We start from the raw sequence: 20,388 nt of genomic DNA, 5'->3' as shown, positions 1-20,388 counted from the left end.
GCAGGACCTGCTCGCTCCTCCGCGCCTCGGGGTCAAACTGAAGACAAACCGGTTTATTCTGTCGATGCAGTCCTTACAAAATCATTTAGTGGAGGGAGGTGGGGGCGCGGGGGGTGGATGCAGGTAAAGGTGTGAAGGAGTTCTCAGCCGCAAGGTGAGACTTACATGCTGGCATCACTGCGCTGAGGTCGCCGGGGCCGCGCAGTCGGGTCCGCGGCCTCCCGGCTCCGCTGCTCGCGTCCCCCCGGACCCGGCGCCCGGGCGCCGCCGGCCCGCCCGCCCCTCCTTCACGCGCCTCCCGGCGGGTCCCCCGCGGGTCCCCGGCTGGGGCGGCGCAAGGTGGAAGGCCCCGCGGCCGGGTTCGAGCGCCGATCCCCGCGGCCCGGGCCGGGCGGGGCGGCAGGTTCCTCCTCGCAGGCAAGTCGGAGAAAAGTTAGGGCGACAGGGCGAGGGCGACAGGGCGAGGGCGAGGGCGAGGGCGACCGCGGGGCGCCGGGGCGCTCGAGCGCTCTGGGCCGGGCGGGGGTGGAGGGCTCTGACCCCGCGACTCGCGGGCGGCGCACGTGGTCGCGCTCCGTGGCCTCGCCCCCCGCCCCCTCCCCCTCCCCCGCCCCCTTCCCGCCCCCGCCCCCAGCCCGCGGGCTCCCGCCGCGCCCTGGGCCCGGGCCGGGGGCTCAGGTGGCTGCCCCGGCGGCGCGCGGCGTCTGGCCCGGCCCGGCCCGGCCCGGCGCTCCGCCGCCCCCCGCCCCCGCCCCCGCCCCCGCCCCCCGAGCGCGGCCGCCCCACCCAGGATCGCCCGGCCCGGGGCCGAAAGAAGTGTGACCGCGGGGCGGGGGAGGCGCGCCCCACGACGGGCAGCCGGCGGGCGCGGCGGGGGCAGCCCCGAGGTCGGCGGGAAGGGAGCCGGGGGCGCGGGGGCGCGGGGGCGCGGGGGGCGCGGGGGGCACCTCCTCCCTCCTCCCCCCTCCTCCTCCCCCGGCCCGCCGCCGCCTCGCCGCGCTGGGCTTCTCGGGTCCTGTCCCGTCCCTTCCCTTCCCTGCTCTCTTCTCTTTCTGTCCTCTCTGCCCCTCTCTCCTCTCTCCGCTCTTTCTTCCTTCTTTTGTTCTGCTTCCTAAAAATTGGAGCGAAGGGGGGGGTCCGTCTGCTCCCCGGCGTCCTCGGCCCTCGGTCGCCGCGCCTGGGGGGAGCTGGTGCTCTGCGGCCGCACCTTCCCCACGCGGAGCGCCAGGGCCGGGCCGGGACGCGCCGCGCCCCCCGCAGATGCACCTGCCACCTGCTCCCCCTCATCCGCCGACACCCATAGTTCCATAAATCGATATTCACCCTTTTGCCTTGGAGTTCCGTCGTCTTCACTAAATGCCTCTAAATGCCGCCACGGAGTGCTGATCCTTAAAAACCTTTGCCATTGCCTCTAGTTTGAGCTGTTCACGTCCCATCCAGAAAGAAGTATTGGAAGGGGAGGTGGGTCCTGCGATATGAGAGGAAGCAGACTCGGGGGTGGGGGCGGGTGCTGCCCGTGGGTGCAGAGGGATTCAGTGAAAGCAAAACTTGGTAGGACTAGTGACAAACTTGGTTGACAGTTTTGATTGAGACCGTCCTACCAGAGCCCTATTACTTCACTGGGACTGAGAGCTAGGACTAGATAAGTTGCGCTTTCTTTTAAAATCGGCACCATTAAAAAAAAAAAAAAATGGGGGGGATATTACCAGGGGGCTGGGAAAATGTTCATATAACATTTCATTCAGCAGAATTGATTTGCAAATACAAATTCCATTACTCATTGGGGAAAGTCCACTGCCTGGACTCCAGGGCTCCTACAAAGTAGCTAACTGGCGAAAAAAACTGGACACACCTCCTTGGTGATGAGAAGAGAAAAAAAAAAAAAAAAAGTACTCACACTTGGAAAGTAGCTCCCTTCCCCCTCGTGAACTGACGGAGTTAATCCGTGAAATGCTGGAGGCAAATGTTCTGGTGATAGAGCTGTGCTCCCCACCCAGAGCCAGAGCAGCCCAGCTTAAACTGTGAGCATGCATATGCATACATGCACAGGCCACAGAAGTGCCAAAGAACTTATATAACATCGACTGGCTACTGATAGAAAACTGTTGGGGTGGAAAAGAAGTAGAGCAGGACTTGAGGATAGACAGCTACTGGCAGAAAGGAAGCTGGCACACTGCCACCAGATTCAGAGGCTTGAAAATCCAGGGTGTGTTCTTCTTGTGACTCTTATCAGTGTTTATTTTGATGAATAAACAGTTTAATTAATGGAGACATTGAATTTAGCACCTAAGGGAAACTGAAGATCCTCTGTCCCATGCTCTCTTAACAGAACGGGAAATGAAACCCAGAGATGTGAGGTCGGCAGTAACTAGCTAGAAGTGGCCAGGGGCTAGGATCCAGGCCTTCCAATTCAAATCCGTCTCTAGGACACCAGAACATCCTAGGAAAATTTAAGTTCCACTCATAGAATTTTCTTTAGAGCAACAATATTTATTATTTCTCAGTTTAGGAATGTGAGTACAGTTTAGCCCAGTGTCTCACAAGACTGGCTGAGGCTACAGTCTCACCTGAAGATCTGACCGAGGAGCACGCTGCTTCCAAGCTCATACATGTAGCTGTTCACTCAGAATTTTAAAGCTAGGAAACGTAGGGCAAACAATGAAATATGAATAACTGCACTGGAGTTCTTTAGAGAAACAGGACGAACAGGATGTATATGTACATATAAAGAGTGATTCAGAAATTAGCCCATGTGATTATGAAGGTACAAGTCCAAAATCTGCAGAGTAGGCCAGCAGGCTAGAGACCCAGGGAGGGGAGAGTTACAGGCTAGGCCTAAGGTAGTCTGTTGGCAGAATTTCCTCTTGTTTGCGGGAGATGAGTCTTTGTTCTTATTTATGGTCATGAACTCATTTGGAACAACAGGGAGCCTCTAGTGAAAATTAGGCATGAAACGAGGACTAACAGCCCCCCCAAATGAGGCAGCTCTAAGTAAAACTGAGGATTGGATGATACTGGTACATGTGGTCGGTGCTGCCTGGAGCATCCCAGGAACTCATAGGCCCCCTGGGGTGACCACATCTTTGCTCCGATCTGGAAGACACCCAACATCTAGCTTTCCCAGTATTTTAAAATCTGTCCCCAGTACATGTCTTATTAGAAAGTGAATTAGGACAAAGTGGTGAAATAAAGGTTTATCTCTCTAGTTTGTAAACAGAAAAAAAAAAAAAAAAGAGGCCTATTAAGGCCTTCCACTAATTGGGTGAGGCCCACCTACATTATGGAGCAGAATGTGCTTTACTCTATGTCCACTGATCTAAATGTTACCCTCGACTAAAAATCATCATCACAGAAACATCCATGATAATGTTTGGCCAAATATCTGGATGCTGCGGACCAGCCAAATCAAACATTACTATGATGTTTCAGTTCATCATAGTAACTGAAACAAATGTATATATGTCTAGATGATAGGAATAGTATATTTACATGTGCTGTTATATGCTGAAATGTTCATAAATGGATATATTGTTATTTCTATATGATTAAATAAATCATAGGTAAAATATTTCCTGAGACAGGGCCTTTCATTGATCAGTACTTAGTAAAATATGTGTACTTCTGTCCTCGAACTGAGGATTTGTTCTTTTTCTTTGAAAGAGCATGTTAGGGAAAGGGAGTATGAACAGGAAAGGACATGACCTTTTAATGCAACAACTCGAATTCAAAATGTGTTCCTGTAATTTACCAGCACTATGAACTCTGGCAGTTTTCTATCTAAACTATAAACGTGATTTGTAATAATGCTTATAATACCTAACTCATGGAGTCAGTAGGCAGATTCAATGTGCTGAAGAGACAGAGCAAGCACCCAGAATATTTCCTGGAATTTGGTAATATCGGTTGCCTCTGCCTGTCTCATACATCATCCTAAAACTGAAAGTGCCAGGACCACATTCCTTTGCACACAGGAATCCTCTGACAACATTCCAGACAAAATGAATATTGAACATCTGTTTGAATCTTTAGCATTGATGAACACTCAACTATGAGAAACTTCCTCTTTCTGTTGATTGAATCAAACATTCATGCCATCAACTTCCATTCACAACAAGGACATTCTATCTTCCACAAAAAGCCTTTCAAATCTCTGAAGGCAGCTAGCATCTCTCTCTACTCAGCTTTTCCTTATTCAGTGTCCCCAGCCATGGTCATTTTCATCATTCAGTGCCTGGCTCCTCACTACACATATGATTCACCCTTTCCTATCAAAACGGGAGTCAACATCAGCCCTCTTGACGATGTACTCAAAGTGGATTCCACATCTCACTCCTGATTACACTGAGATCTTTACCTTTCCTGAACTGGATATTACTCTTGAGTAAATAAAAGCTAATAGTGACCTTTTAAGCAGCCACAGAAGATATTTATAGTAAGAATAGGAATACCTATTATCATCTTGATCATCTACTACATGGCAGAGAATATATAAATTTTACGCCACAAAGCCGTTCAAGATACGTATCTTAATTCATAAATAATTCAATCCAATTTCTGTTTTCATCTCTCATTCTGCCTTAATCATTTCGATTCCTCCCCTTCTCACCAGGCTAGTTGCTTTCTTCAAGGAGGGTAGAAAAACATGGTCCTTGATTTGTCTGATGTCAGTAGACATCAACCTCTCGGTCCCTCCCTGATCATCAGTCCACACAGGTTCTCAGTCTTGTCAGTGAGGTCCCACCAGGGTTGTGACTCTCTCTTGACTTCCCGATGGCCATCACTGTCTATCCGCTTTGTCTCTCCAAGCGGCTCTTCCCATTCTAGGCCCTTGGTCCCTCTCTTGGAATCATAGGTACAGGAGAGGCAGCATTCAGGAAACCACTCAGCTCTCTCTGCTCTAATACACCCATGATCTATCTTACTTCCGTTTTTAACCAGAGAAGGGGGATAGCTTCTCTCTCTCTGCTATGTCTCAACATTTCAACTGTACCTCCACTCCTCTCAGTTCTCTTGGTGTGATACTTAGGGTATGAAAAACAAATCCAGACATCCTACATGCTTTCTCTTTTTTCTCTGCCCCATTATTTCCAGAAGCTGTGAGCATCCATCAGCTAGAAGCTTGAACAGGGAGAAGGAGAAGGGGACATAAGTAAAGGGAAAAAGGAAAACAAAAAGTTAATCTCACAAAAATAGCATGCCTCCACAAATTCAAGTGTTTTGCAAATGATTATTATTCCTCTTTAAAGATAGGAAATTAAAGTTCAAAGTGGTTAAGCAATTTACCCAAGATCACAGCACGTAAGGAAAAGCTGACCCCACGCCAATCTGAGTGACTTCCAGTGTTGTCCTTTTCCTATGACCTCTCCTCATCTTTTCACATGAGCTATTACCAGGTCAGACAACCCATCCTGTCCCAAAGCAATAATCTGAATCCGTGTCAGGGAGCCTAGTACATTTTATTTTGTTGCATTCAATCCAGCAGATCAGTTTGCAGAAATCAGTGGTTCCTTTATTAATCTTGTTAACAATATTTTCCAAGTTTTTGTTACATGAAAATTTAATGATTCTATTTCCTATATTTGAGTCATAAATGACCATACTGACCCCAGCAACGCCCTGTGGGATTCCATGAGGAGCCTGCTACCTAATGCTGATTTACTAATAATCGATGTTGGAAGACACACATTTCCAACCAGTTATTATTTGTCTTACCTTACTCTTATACAATATATTTTCCCCAGCTGGGGCCCCCAGATGATCACAAGATACTGTATACATCAGGAAATTCATATAGCTTTTATAGTCTCCTGATCTACTTACAATCTAGACATTCTAGTTTTCATCCATGAACATGAGTTTGAGGATCGGACTTATTTTTGGTCAGCTCTTACTGGCCCTTAGTAATACCTCATTCTGTTCCAGTGCTCAAAGCTATCTTTTGTATAACCCATCCTTAACTAGGAGAAACATTAATTTCAGTAATCCTGCTTCCCACGAATCCTTTTTTCCTATGACAAAAATCAAAACAAATTATGTATTGTTTTAAAGGTGACATGACATGCTTTGTGAGTCTGATTCTCAGAGTCTTTGGTGATTAACGTAGGCTGCTGTGAATTTCATGTGCTGACAGCTAGTTCTGTAGTTTTCCATTGATAATAAAATTATTAATATTGGGATGCCTGGATGGCTCAGTGTTTGAGCATCTGCCTTTGGCTCAGAGCATGATCTCGGGGTCCTGGGATGGAGTTCCACATCAGGCTCTCTGTGCATGGAGCCTGCTTCTCCTCCCTCTTCCTATGTCTCTGCCTCTGTGTGTCTCTCACGAATAAATAAATAAAACCTTTAAAAAAATACTAATATTGACAGCAATTACCACCATTAGGGCTGCCTATGCACGTGATACTCTATTGAGTATACCTGCAGTATCTCCTTTATTTTTCACACCAACACTATAGATACAAAGATTTGGCCTAAAAGAGTCTAGGCAACCAGAACTTAAGTTCAGTTTTTTTTCCAACTCAACGCCCATACCCTTGATCCAGGTCTAGGTATACTTGCCTGGAACATTTATGTTCAGGTTTTAGTGTACGATCTGGCCAGAAGAAATGCAAGGAAAAAAGATGTGGGTTCCAGAAGTATGAGTATACAGTTGTTTCTGCTATTGTATTTCCCTGCTTTTAAAACCACTCCAAAACTGGCTTTCGCTAGCAGGGTGTCTGAGAATCCAGCAGAATATATAAACTTCAGAGTTTCAAACACTGGGAAATAATCCTGAATTATATAAGAAAATCAAATGTAAACTAATGCAACAATGAGAGGTACATTCATTGAAGTAATTATTAATTTCCCTTTCACTGATTTATTCATCAATAAAATTATTGATTGCCTACTTCATGTCAAGCATTGTTCTACACACTGTAATTATAGCAATGGATAAAAATAAAGTCTCTGCTTTCATCGAGCTTAAATTCTACTTGGAGTGGGAGGGGAGGTCAATGATAATGTAATAAAAAATAGATTTATAGTATGCAGATGATGAGAAGTTCCTTGAAATAAAAACAAGGAGATATTTTAAAAGATTGTGACGACAGGTACTATTTTCTACAGAGTGGTCAGGGAAAGCCTCTCTGATAAGATGTATCATTGAAGAAATTTGAATTAAGTGGAGAATAGAAACAGGCAGTTATATGAAGGGAGAGGCTTTAGTGTTTAGTCTTGTTTAGTGTTCTAACAAGAAGGATAATGCCCTGTAGTCCTATAGGCTTAGCCTGCATATCAGAGCAAGGATAACAGAGAGGCAGGACTTGAAGGAAAAAGAGGGAATGAGATCTGAGAGATAACAAAAGTCTTATTGATTGATTGATTGTCTTATGGGCAAGAGAACAGATACTGAAATTTTTTATGGGATTAGTAAATATTGGAATAATCTTGAATAGACAGAAGTGTGGTCCATAGAATCTATGGAGTTAAAAAATGGAAGCAGAGAGACTATTTAGCAGGCTGCATCATCAAAGAAAGATAATAATGGTTTGAACCAGGGTGATAGAAATAGAAGTGGTGAGAAGTTATTGGACTTCGGATTTTTTTTTAATATTTATTTATTAATGAGAGAGAGAGAACGCAGCAGAGACACAGGTAGAGGGAGAAGCAGGCTCCATGCAGGGAGTCCGACATGGGACTTGATCCTGGGTCTCCAGGATCAGGCCCTGGGCTAAAGGCAGCGCTAAACCACTGAGCCACCTGGGTTGCCCATGGACTTGGGATATTTTGAAGGTGATTTGTTGATGATTGGATATGAAGCAGAAATGGGGAGTCCTCTGGCATTTTCACCTAGATAGCTGAGTGAATGAAGTTGATAGTGACTGAGAGAGAAGCAGGTCTGGGAGGGAAATCAACAGTTCAGTTTTGGACATGGTAAGTCTGAGATGTCTATTAATACATGTGACTATCACCCTGCCTGGAATATGCTAGGTGTTTGATAAAAGTTAGTTACTTAACTAAGCAAGCATTGCCTTCTAAGATTTTTCTTGAGATCTCTGTCAAGCTTCTTTGGCAATTATTTGTAGAATAAATTTTCACAGAAGAGTGAGAGGTTTCATGAAGTCGTGAAGAATAGGTTTGATTCTCAGTGACAGCGGAAAAGAGTGAGAATATGAAGCAGTGGGGCTGTTTTAATCACGATGTAGGAAATGATGATAAATACTTGAGGGCAAGAGAGGAAATGGCCTGGCTACAGTCATAGATTCTAGAGGCTGATAAGGAATGAAAGGCTAATTGATGGCAGATTGTTGGAGGCTTGGAGGGTCAGACTAAGGAGTTTGACTTATTTTTAATTGTCTTCTGTTTTTGTTTAGCTTGTTGGCAAGGGAGCCACAGATGAAAGCAATGTTTGTAGAGAATTAATCAGGATGGACTATAGTAGAAAGATTTATGCAAGAGGAGGACTGTAGTAGCTCTGAGTGAGAAAATAAATATTGTGAGAAAAATGGAAGTGGAAAGCAAGCAACAGGTTCAAGAGGCTTATGAAGGCAAGGAGATATGATTCTTATCTAATCCAAACTTACGAAATGGACTTCTAAGGTCTTTGATGCTTGGCATCATGCCGACAAAGTATGATTGATTGGATTCTTGTTAATTTACACAATTATACATGATCCTTTGCTATTTTTACATGCTATAGCTTTGGGAGTCATGAGGGCTGTTTACCAGGGTGGTGGTTCTCTTTCTCAGCACATGGTAGGAGGGCTCTTTCCTTTACCTAGGATGTTAGGCATAGGAATGTGACTTGCTTTGGGAAATAGGATATGAGCATAAATGGTATGTGTCACTTTGAGATGGAAGTTTTTAAAAAGTAGAGTACAAATTCATCACCGTCTCTTCCTGATGCAGTCACTGGCAATATTAAAAAACGGTGGAGATTGCATCAGCTGATTTCATCAGTTTCAGAGTGTGGATGATTGAAGCAGCTACTCCAACAAAACTATAGGGTCAAGTGTGAGTGAGAAATATGGTTTTGCTCCTAAAAGCCACTAAGACTTGGGATTATTTGTTATTAGGATATAATCTAGCTGATCCTGACTGATACAGTAACTGTTATCTAAAGAATTGATAAAGTGTTAATCAAATGGCAAATATATTAATACTTTAAAGGGACATATTTTATGTGGAAAATCATATCTTTCCTTTCAATACTATGGAGCCACAGTATAACTCTTGAACTGTAATGATATTCAAAACTGGCCAAAAAGAGACAAGCAAACAGGAATAGTTTTTATTATGTATTTGCTTTCCTGAGTTGATTCTATACAAGTTTTCTTTGATCCACTTTTTTTTTGTTTTAAATCAAAGGAAAGTAATTTTGATCTTCAGATGACAGGTATCTCCAAGTCCCACTGAAGATGGAGTTTGAAGATAAAATGTTTCATCATTGGGGCACCTGGGTGGCTCAGTGGTTGAGCATCTACCTTTGGCTCAGGGCGTGATCCTGGGGTCCTGGGATTGAGTCCCACATCGGGCTCCCTGCATAGAGCCTGCTGCTCCCCCTGCCTATGTCTCTGCCTCTCTCTCTCTCTATGTCTCGCATGAATAAATAAATACAATCTTTAAAAAGAAATGTTTCTTCATCATGAAAAATAGATGTTAAGTGGTGGGTTAAATGGTGAAAATGATTATTTAAGAATTGAAGAATGCCTTACGAACTTGAGCACACTTATTCAGAATTAATTATTTAAAAGGTTGAAGTTTAGTACATTTGTTCTGGTTTTTCAAAAATTGTGCTTAAAAACCAAGTTACAGTATAAGCTTCAAAATATGTAAAATCTTAATCATTCTGAGCTCATTGAATTTATACTCTGAAATAGTACTTTTACTCTGCTGCAGCTTTGAATTAAGTGCAATTTCTTAACATTGATGGAGTTAATCCGACCTTTTTCTATTTAACACATTTTTATTTAACATACTTATGTGCTATAATCTTGTCCCTGTTTATAAATAAATATATGAAGTGTCAAGAACGATAGTAGCTATCATTTCTAATACTAGTTTTTAGGACCTAACTACTACATCCTACTAAATCTTACTGCAATGCTAAGTGGCTCTAAAATAACCATCTCTTATGCCAAGTTTTAGTCCAGAAAATTTAAAACAAAAATCAAAATCAGCATATTGCTTATATTTCTTTTTTTTGCTTATATTTCTAAAAACACTAATAAATGCCATGCATATACATATAAACACAAACACAGACACACAAAATACATGACCCATCAAACATGTATAAGTTGACAAAATTCTCATATCAATATTTAGAGAAAAAATTAAGTAGAGCTATTAATCTGCATAGAGTCAGCTTCGTGGGGTTTTTAGAAAGGAAAAATTGATCTTAGATTTTTAAATTCATATATTCCTTAGCAAAATGATGACTGCTTTAAAATCTCCACTGCTTGAAAGAATAGGTTTTTTTCATTACAGATTTATTTTGCAGTCCAAGATATCTATTCACATATTGGAAATGTTTGAATATATATTTTCTAAAAGTTTAGGCATACCTAAGTTCCAACTAGGTCATTGATTATTGATTTGATATTTAGTGTGCTAATTGACATGGAATATTGTCAGAATTTGGACTTTTTTTCTCTTCTTTCATAACACCCTTCATCTTATTTTCTGTGCTTGTCTTAAAGAAATGAATTTTATTGTTAGAATTGTCTGGCAGAGTCAGAATAATTGAGAACAAAGGAAGCACAATCCCAGGCTAAGAAATATAACTGAAAATAAGACATGCCTCTTAGATAGTACATGAGAGTTGTTAAAAAATGGAATGAACTGTCAAAGCCTGTTTCAAATGGTACACAGAGAGGAGCTACTCATTGAACTTAGCTTTGAAGTAGAGGCCTCAAAGAGTAAGAAATCAAGAAGTTCTAAAACCTGGATCCAGCAGAAGGAGCAATGAGTTTGGGGCTCCAGCAGAAAGCAGAGCACAGTGGAAAAACACACAGGTGGGAACCACAGATGCAGAGATACAAACCCAGGCTTTCCCACTCCATCAGGTGGCCTTGGCAGAGGATCTTAAACCTGATTCCATATCTATAAGTGGGAATAAATGATGCCCAGTTTCATTTATTATTATTATGCTTAGAAATACTATTAGTAAAGTGTTTGACAGAGTTAGAGCTTAGAGATGACAGGAGCTATTATTATTAATTTTAATTGGAAACAGAATCAGATCTTTCCTTGAGAAAAAAAAAATCCCCTCAGTGAAGAAGGCAAGATTCACTAACAGAATAAATAGCAAAAATTAGTTAAGTCAAACCAAGTTGGGTTCGCTGACTCTGTTTAATGTCTGTATGTTCTCATCTTGGTTATAGTTGTAGGCAACTTTCTTAGAGTCGCAAAATAGATTTTGCTGACCAACATAGAAGAAAGACAAAGATCTTGAACTACGGAGGTATGACACACCCACCCAAGATTTTTTGGTGTTTCTGTGTTTACTGCAAATGTACAAGCCAAGTAAACTGGGTGGGTATTCAGCAAACCTGAAACCCTCCAACACAGTAGCTTTGTGAGCAATACCATTACCAGAAACTACTTTTTTCTGAGTTCTTTATAAACCAGTTCTGTTTTTGATTGACAAGAAAGCTACAAGACTCTTGTTCTCGTAATTTTATTGACCTGCCATTTGTATTACATATGGTTTTTTAAATAATTTCTTATTTGTTTTATTGAAACATTCTTAAATGCCTTTTCAAACTAGGGTTAAATTAATATATTGAGTTATATCACTTCATATCAACTTTCTTTTTACTGTAGTAAAATACACATAACATAAATTTACCATTTTAAACATTTTCAAGTGTACAGTTCAGTGGCATTAAACACATTCTAATTTCTGTCAGCCATTACTACTTTCTAGCTTCAGAACTTTTTCATCTTTCCAAACTAAAACTCCATCCTATTAAACAATAGCTCCTCTTTCTCACCTCCCCCAGTCTCTGGCAACCTCTATTACGCTTTCTATCTCTATGAATTTGATTTATTCTAGGTGCACCTATGCACCTTTGTGTCTGGCTTCTTTCACTTAGCATAAAGTCTTCATGTTTAATCTATGTTGCAACACATATCAGAATTTCATTCCTTTTTAAGGTTGTGGGTTTTTTCACTCCCAAAGGCGTAATTCATCAATTAACCTTATTTTTAATAGACTTTTTAAATAGCAGTTTAAGGTCCATAACAAAATCAAGAGAATGATATAGAGATTTCCCATATATCCTTCTGCCCCCACAGGTGCACAGCCTTTCCCATTGTCACCATAACCCGCCAGAGTGGTACATTTGTTGCAACTGATGAACCTACATTGACACATCATTATCATCTCCAAGTTCATGCTTTATGTTAGGGTTCTGTTATGCATTCCGTGAGTTTGGACCAATATATAATGACATGTATACATTCTTCTATAGTATCACACAGAATATTTTCATTGCCCTAAAAATCCTCTGCGCTCCATCTATTCATCCCTCCCTCCCCCTAACCCCTGGAACCACTGATCTTTTTACTGTCTCCATAGTTTTGCTTTTTCCAGAATGGCATATAGCTGGAATTATATGGTATGATTGGTTCTGTTCACTTAGCAATATGCATTTAAATTCCTTCCATGTCTTGGTAGCTCATTTCTTTCTAGTGCTGAATAATATTCCATTGTCTGGATATAGTACAGTTTGTCTATTCATTCATATACTGAAGAACACCTTTTTTTTAAAAAAATTAATTCTGGTATAATTAAGATACAGTGTTATATTAGTTTCAGGAGTACATTATAGTGACTCAACAGTTCCATACATCATCTAGTGCTCGTCACAACAAGTGCACTCCTTAATACCCATCACATAATTCACCCAACACCCTACCCACCTCCCCTCTGATAAGCATCACTTTGTTATGTGCTTTTCTGTTCTTTTTTTTTTTTTAAGTAAATCCTCAATGTGGGATTTGAACCCATGATCTTGAGATCAAGAGTTGTGTGGTCTACTGACTGAGCTAACCCTCCCCCTCCCAATCAGGTTGTTCTCTATAGTCTGTTTCTTAGTTTGTCTCTCTCTTTTTTTTTAACCTTTGCTCCTTTATTTCTGTTGCTTCTCAAATTCCACACATGAGTAAACTCATATGGTATTTATCTTTCTCTGACTGACTTATTTCACTTAGCATTATAACCTCTAGTTTTATCCATGCCATTACAAATGGCAAGATTTCTTTATTTTTGATGCTGAATAACATTCCATATATTATAATATTTTATATATAATATTCCATACATATAAAGAAAAAATGTATATATATCTTTGTTCATCTATCAAGGACACTTGGGCTGCTTCCATAATTTGGCTATTATAAATGTTACTATAAACATAGGGGTGCATGTGCCTTTGAATTACTGGTTTTGTATTTTGGGGGTAAATAGCTGGTAGTACAATTACTGGATCATAGGGTGGTTATATTTTTAACTTTTTGAGGAAACTCCATACTGTTTTTCACAGTGGCTCTACCAGTATGCATCCCCACCAACAGTGCAAGAGGGTTTCTTTTTCTTCACATCCTCGCCAACACTTGTTGTTTCTTGTGTTTTTTATTTTAGCCATACTGAAGGACATCTTGGTTGCTTTAAGTCTTGGCGGTTATGAAAGTATCTGCTGTAAATATCCACTTACATGTTTTTGTGCAGATATGAGTTTACAACACTTTTGCCTAAATACCAAAAAGCATCATTGCTGGATCATATGGTAAGGACATACTTAGTTTTGTAAAAAACTGGTGTATTCCAAAGTGGCTGTACCATTTTGCATTTCTACCAGCAATGAATCTGAATTCCTCTTGTTCCACATCCTTGCTAGCATTTGGTGTTGTCAATGTTATGGATTTTGACCATTGTATTAGGTGTGTAGTGATGTTTTATTCTAATTTGCATTTCCCTGATGACACGATTGGAGCCTTTTATATAATATTAACCTATCATTTGCTGAAGTTTCTGTTAAGGCCCATTTTTTAATTGAGTTGTTTCTTTTATTACTGGGTTTTAATTGTTCTTTATATATTTTGGTTAATAGTCCTTTATCAGATGTGTTTTTTGCAAATATTTTTCTCCTAGTCTGTGGCTTATCTTCTTATACTCTTGACCTTGTTTTTGGCAAAAGGAAATTTTTAATTTTAATAAAGTCTTTCATGGATTGTGCCTTTGGTGTTGTATCTAAAAAGTCATCCTTATACCCAAAGCCATGTAGTTTCTCTTATATTATCTTCTAGGAGACTAATGTTTTGGTTTTATATTTAGGTCTGTGATCTATTTTGAGTTAATTTGTATGAAGACTGTATGATGTGTTTCATGGAATTGGTTTTTTGCATGTGGCAAAAAATTTACACCACCATTAATTGAAAAAAGTATCTTGTCCCTATTGTATGCTTCTGCTCCTTTGTCAAAGATGAGTTACTGGGCAGCCCGGTAGCCCAGCGGTTTAGCACTGCCCTCCGCCCAGTGTGTGATCCTGGAGACCCAGGATCGAGTCCCACATCAGGCTTTCTGCATGGAGCCTGCTTCTCCCTTTGCCTGTGTCTCTGCCCTTCTCTCTCTCTATGTCTGGCATGAATAAATAAATAAAATCTTTAAAAAAAAAAAAAAGATGAGTTACTATGTTTATGTGGGTCTCCTCTGGGCTCTCTATTCTGTGCCCCTGATCTATTTGTTCACAACTACCACACCCTTGAATACCATGGCTCTATAGTAGTTTTGACATCAGCTCATGTCAGTTTTCTGACTTTATCTTCCTTAACATTGTGTTGGCTAATTTGAGTCTCTTGCCTTTCTATATAAATTTTAGAATGAGTTTTTTAATACCCACAAAATAACTTGCTGTGGTTTTGGTTGATTGTTACACATATTTTTAAAAATTTAATTCTTGGAGTTTGGAGGGTGTCCTGTAGGAATCACATGTAACATTACAAAGTGGTCAGTAAACCCAAGACTTTTTAAATGGAGTTAACATGGTAATCAGAAACAGGACAAACAGGACGGGGCTGGTAGAGTCCATGTTGATTGCAAGTTTATGACCCTTCTGCTACCCAATTCTAGCTCTGATAATAGGTCCGAGATTGTGCATATGGATAATAACGCCCAGCTGGCTCAGTTGGTGGAGCGTGTGACTCTGGAGCTCAGGTTTGTGAGTTTGACCACAATGATGTGGGTAGAGATTACTAAAAAATAAAATATTAAAAAAATAATCTCACTAGTTCAGAATTTAATTCTTATCATTGAAATTTTGCTACATTGTTTTTGGAGAACCAAAAATATATTCAACCTGAAGGAAAATAGAAAAAATTAAACTCCCCATTCTTGCCCCTTTTCCCTTCCTTCATTATCCAGCATTAAATATTTGAGCAAAAATAAAAACAAAAAATGCTTGCAATGACTACAATACTACGTAGTAAATAAGAGAAAGAAGGAAGTGTACTTCTACAGAGTTAACAGCAAGCAAAATCTTTTTTCCAATAAAAACTTTTCCTTTGTAGACTATTTTAATATGCCACAGAACTAATAATTATGTTTAAAAAGTGGCAATAAAATTAAAGGAGACAAGAAGGAGGTGCCTTCCATGGAAGCCAGAATTAAAAACTTCTTTTGAAGCTGTGAAATATCATTAATCTTTGAGTGAAGTGAAAACAATCCTCCCTCTATTCTCACATAGACAGCTGCTAATGGTTAGGTAGTTTCAGGAAAAAAAATATTTTGACGTGGAAAATGCTAGTGCATTTGGGCATGGGAAACTACGTCTAGAATCCAAACTTATTCAACCAATAAAACATTTTTTAAAATGTATTTTGTTAAAAATATTTTTAAATGGTATGTTCAAGAGTACCCTAATGATATTTTTAAATAATTTCTCTACCATATTAATACTTTTATAATCAGTTTCTCCTCACTTATTTAAAATTTTTCAGCTGGTATCAAAGAAACCATCATTCATACCACAAATTGGGTTTTTTTGTTTTGTTTTGTTTTACTTTGCCAGCATCTCCATATACATTCATTAAATTTAACATGGCTACTGTTTACATGCTCAATACCACTTATGGTCTATGGAGTTGCATCATTAGCTCACATATTTCTATTTTTATATCTGGCCATTGATTTAAGTGGAAGGAAATCTTTGCCAAAATTAATAAGATTCATGTCTGTGAATGCCTGGTCATTTTTATGATTTCCCCAAATGAACCTAAATCACAGATCTTGCTTTCTCAACTGAGCTAGACTCCATAAGCTTCTACTCTTATAATCAAAGCATAAAATCATTGGCGTAGGAACTGAGTCCAACAAAGCTCAAGAGAACTATTAATCTATTCCTGCTAGACACTGTTTGGTCTTTAGTCTTTTTCATCGCGCTAACACAATAAACACAAAATAGAGTCATATTCGTAAGTGGCTAGATTTATTCTTCAACCATATTTAAAATGGCTACTGTCTCTTAAAGAAGAAATTATCCTATAATGATTATCCTAAATCATTATAAATTAGATGAGAAAATATAAAAATTATTTGTTATAATTCCTTGTGTTTGACTCTCTGAGCAAGTCATGAAACAATTAGAAATTTCTTATGTTTAATTATTAGCAAATCAATATTTCCCGAGTTTCTAATATGTAAAGGACTCAATGAGAGGTATTATTCAATATTTCATAGAAAGTGGAATGATAATCCCAGACTGCAAGATTATTTTTTATATGTGTGCTCATATCTAAAGCCACTTCTCAAATTTATTAATCAGATTTTAACAATGTAATAAAGTTTCCTTTTTAGAGCTAACTGAAAAGAGTAATAAACACAAAATACTTATTAATTATGTAGTCTGGGACAGAATAGGGAGTCAATAAATTACAGTAATTGTTATTGTTAACAAAAGTATTACATTTTATTTTTGTAGTATTATTTTGCCTTCAAAACAATTTCCAGTCATTAAAATAAAGAATTGACTACAATGTTTTCATAATTTTTTATTTATTCTTTTATGTATCTAAATTTCCTCCTAAAAATGTAAACTTTTTTCCTTCAAATCAAACGTAAGCCTGAATTTCTGCCTGGCATTATAGATAATTTATAAATAAGTTTATACCATATCTTTCCTGCTTTGTCACATTTTACTTTGCATATATTATGAAGCTTATTATTATTTACATTATATATTTTCTTTAATGTTCATACGCAAAATAATGATATGATAAAATTAATATTTTGGCTTTGATTTATGAACTATATATATGTTATGTAAATATAAGTGTGAAATATGAGTTTTGTAATCATATATAAGTATATCTGGTACAAACTTGATCTAAATTTAAATGTAAGAATATTTTTTCATTATTTGACTTTGAGATTTAGATTTTTAAGACTAACATTTTTGACGTAATTATTAGTTCTACAATATTTATAGCTACAGAAACATAGTATAAAATGAATGAAACATTAATTTTGGAGCAAAAATAAATATGGAGCCTTGTCACAGTTTCAGAGAAGCTAATTTGAATGTAGTATGTTATGGACCATAGAGATATTAAAGCACTGTTTCTTCTATTCTGTGAATATACATCATAACTACCTAAAAGACTTTGAACATTTTGCTTAATTTTGGTAAAATTGGAATCATAGCAACACCTATTCCACATATTGTTTGGATCACATTAAATAATAGATGGGCAATGCCTTAAATATTGCAAAGTGATGGGTAAGTGTTTGTTATTATTTGAATATTTTCCATATGATTTAAATTGTTTTCAGATTTCTAGTTTAGGATGTCATAAAAAAATCAACAAATTCATTTTTGATGACAGTAACAAACACTGTTACAATGTTGAACCATAATAAATAAAGAAGTACCCCCAAGTGTGATAAATCCTGCTGTTAGAGGAAAGAACACAAAAAAGAAGAACTTAGGCAGACTTGTCAGAGCTTAGAGTGCTTTAATGTAAGTAGAAACACTCCATGGTCAAAACCAATAATCTGTTGTTTGGAACAATTAGAGTGAGGTAGACTGGATGGACTCTGAAGTACCCTTGATCCCCCTTGGCATCATGTTTTGGAAGGGGAAGCAAGACTGAATGAAGAAATGGAAAAAACATAGCAATTTAGAAAGAAACAGTCTACTGGTATGGCAGTGTAGTGGAAAGACTTAGCAAGGTACAGTCCTACAACTGTCAATTTTCATCAAGCAAACACAAGACAAAATCAGGACAAGTCACGTGCATGTGCACAGACACACACACACGTTTTGTCATATGAATTTTCTTTTTCCTGAGCAATGGTAATTTCCAGGATGCCAGCTAAAACAAACCTAAAACCAAAAAAAAAAAAAAAAAGGCAACTAAAAGTCCAAAAAGCTAGGAGCAGAGATATCAATCCACAGATTTCATAATTTGAGTCCAGGCAAGTTACAGACTACTCGACAAGAAACCAACAGTCCTCCAAAGAGTAAAACAGATTCCATAGTTGCTACTGTGTCTAATTTTTAATGAAAATTTATTAGTTATAATACAGAAAAATCAGGAAAAAAGCTATCAATAGACAAATATTTAAAGTGGGTCCAAGGGTTGAATTTAATAGTTATAAACTCCAAAACACTACTGTAAATAAATTCAAATAATTCAAGAAAATTTGTTCAAGTAATTAAGGAAAACATCATACTAATGACTCTTGATTTCAGTTCAGATCATGATCTCAGGGTCCTGAGATGGAATCCCATATTGGGCTCCATGCTCAGTGGGGAGTCTGCTTAGAGATTCTCTCTCCCTCTGCCCCTCCCTCTGCCCCCTAACTCTCTCTAAAAAATAAGTAAATAAAGTATTTTAAAAAGTTGTTTAAACAATAGAGAAAGTCATACCCAGCCACATTAAATTCAAAGTAATAAAAGCCAAAAATATAGTAAATTTGAAAGCAACAAGAGAAAACTGACATATTATATAATCAGATAACAATATGATTAATGTTCACCCCCTTTCATCAGAAAAAATAGAGGCAGAGAGCCTGGGTGGCTCAGTCCATTAAGTGTCTGCCTTCTGCTGGGGTGATGATCCCAGAGTCCTGGGATTAAGCCCTGAATTGGGCTCCATGCTCTGCTGGGAGCCTGCTTCTCCCTCGCCTTCTGTCTGTCGCTCCCCCTGCTTGTGCTCTTTCTCTCTTGGTCAAAAAAACAAATAAAATCTTTAAAATAAAAAAAGAAAGAATGAAAACTAGATGTTAGGATGACATATTCAAAGTATTGAAAAAAAATGCTCAAGATATCTATCATCAGAGAAATCATCCTTCAAAACTAAAGCAAAGATCAAGACATTTTTAAATTTTAAAATCACTGAGAGAACTTAATGCTAGCAGCATTACATTATTTAAAACAGGAAGTTTTTCAGACCAAAAGAAAATCGCACCAAATCATAATTCAGATACACCAGAAGAAATAAAGGCACCAGAAAGAATACATGTGTAATATGTGAGTTAATATAAATACATATATTTTTTCTTTGCTATTGGCTTCTTTAAAAAATATATGCATATTTAAAGGATTTTTTTATACTACTCTACTACTTATACTATTATATTGTTGGGATTATAATATATGTAGATGAAAACAATGCAAAGAAGGGAGGGGTAAAAAGAACTATATTGTTGGAGGTTTCCTATATGCAGCTAGATGTCATTCATTATGGGTTAAATAAATTTTGATAAGTTAAAGTGGCATGTTATAATCCCTAGAGCTACCACTAACAGATTGTCAAGACGTATATTAAAAAGTCAATTCAGGATTTGCAATAACATACTGCAAAATATTTGTGTAACACAAAGGAAAGCAGGAGAGAAGGGGGAAGGGCTAGAGGAACAAATCAGAAATGAAACAAATAAAAACAGCAACAAAATGGCAGACCTAAAATCCACAGTATACATAATTTTATTAAGTGTGAATTGACCAAATACACAACCTAAAATGAGAATGTGAAAGTGAATTTAAAGAGCAAGATTCTACTCTGCATGACCTAAAAGAGGTACACTTTATTTTATTTTTTTTTAAATATATTTTTATTTATTTATTCACGAGAGACAGAGAGACAGAGAGAGAGAGGCAGAGACACAGGCAGAGGGAGAAGCAGGCTCCATGCACCGGGAGCCCGACGTGGGATTCGATCCCGGGTCTCCAGGATCGCGCCCTGGGCCAAAGGCAGGCGCCAAACCGCTGCGCCACCCAGGGATCCCAAAAGAGGTACACTTTAAATACAAAGACACAAATAGGTTGATATAAAAAGGATAGAAAACAATGTACAAGCAAATAGCAAGTATAAGAAAACGAGTGCAAAATTAATAAAGGA

At 38.8% G+C, this 20,388-nt stretch overlaps 1 protein-coding gene across 5 annotated transcripts in view; it reads right to left on the bottom strand.

Moving 5' to 3' along the window:
* ADGRG6 (adhesion G protein-coupled receptor G6) overlaps nt 1-1,480 on the bottom strand; it is a 138,660-nt gene extending 137,180 nt beyond the window's left edge. For 4 of the 5 annotated variants that reach the window (XM_038526199.1, XM_038526202.1, XM_038526203.1 and 1 more), the window contains exon 1: nt 166-266. In XM_038526199.1, coding sequence (XP_038382127.1) covers nt 166-167 — 2 coding nt within the window. In that variant the 5' untranslated portion in view covers nt 168-266. Of the gene's footprint in view, nt 1-165; nt 267-1,323 lie in introns of those variants that run through there. The other variant, XM_038526200.1, reaches the window with a different exon arrangement.
* Nucleotides 1,481-20,388: the final 18,908 nt, after the last annotated feature.

The sequence above is a fragment of the Canis lupus genome, chromosome 1 (assembly GCF_011100685.1).
Source record: "Canis lupus familiaris isolate Mischka breed German Shepherd chromosome 1, alternate assembly UU_Cfam_GSD_1.0, whole genome shotgun sequence".
Lineage (NCBI taxonomy): Eukaryota > Metazoa > Chordata > Mammalia > Carnivora > Canidae > Canis > Canis lupus.
Note: the sequence above shows the minus strand (reverse complement) of the source record. Positions and strands in the feature narration are given on the sequence as shown.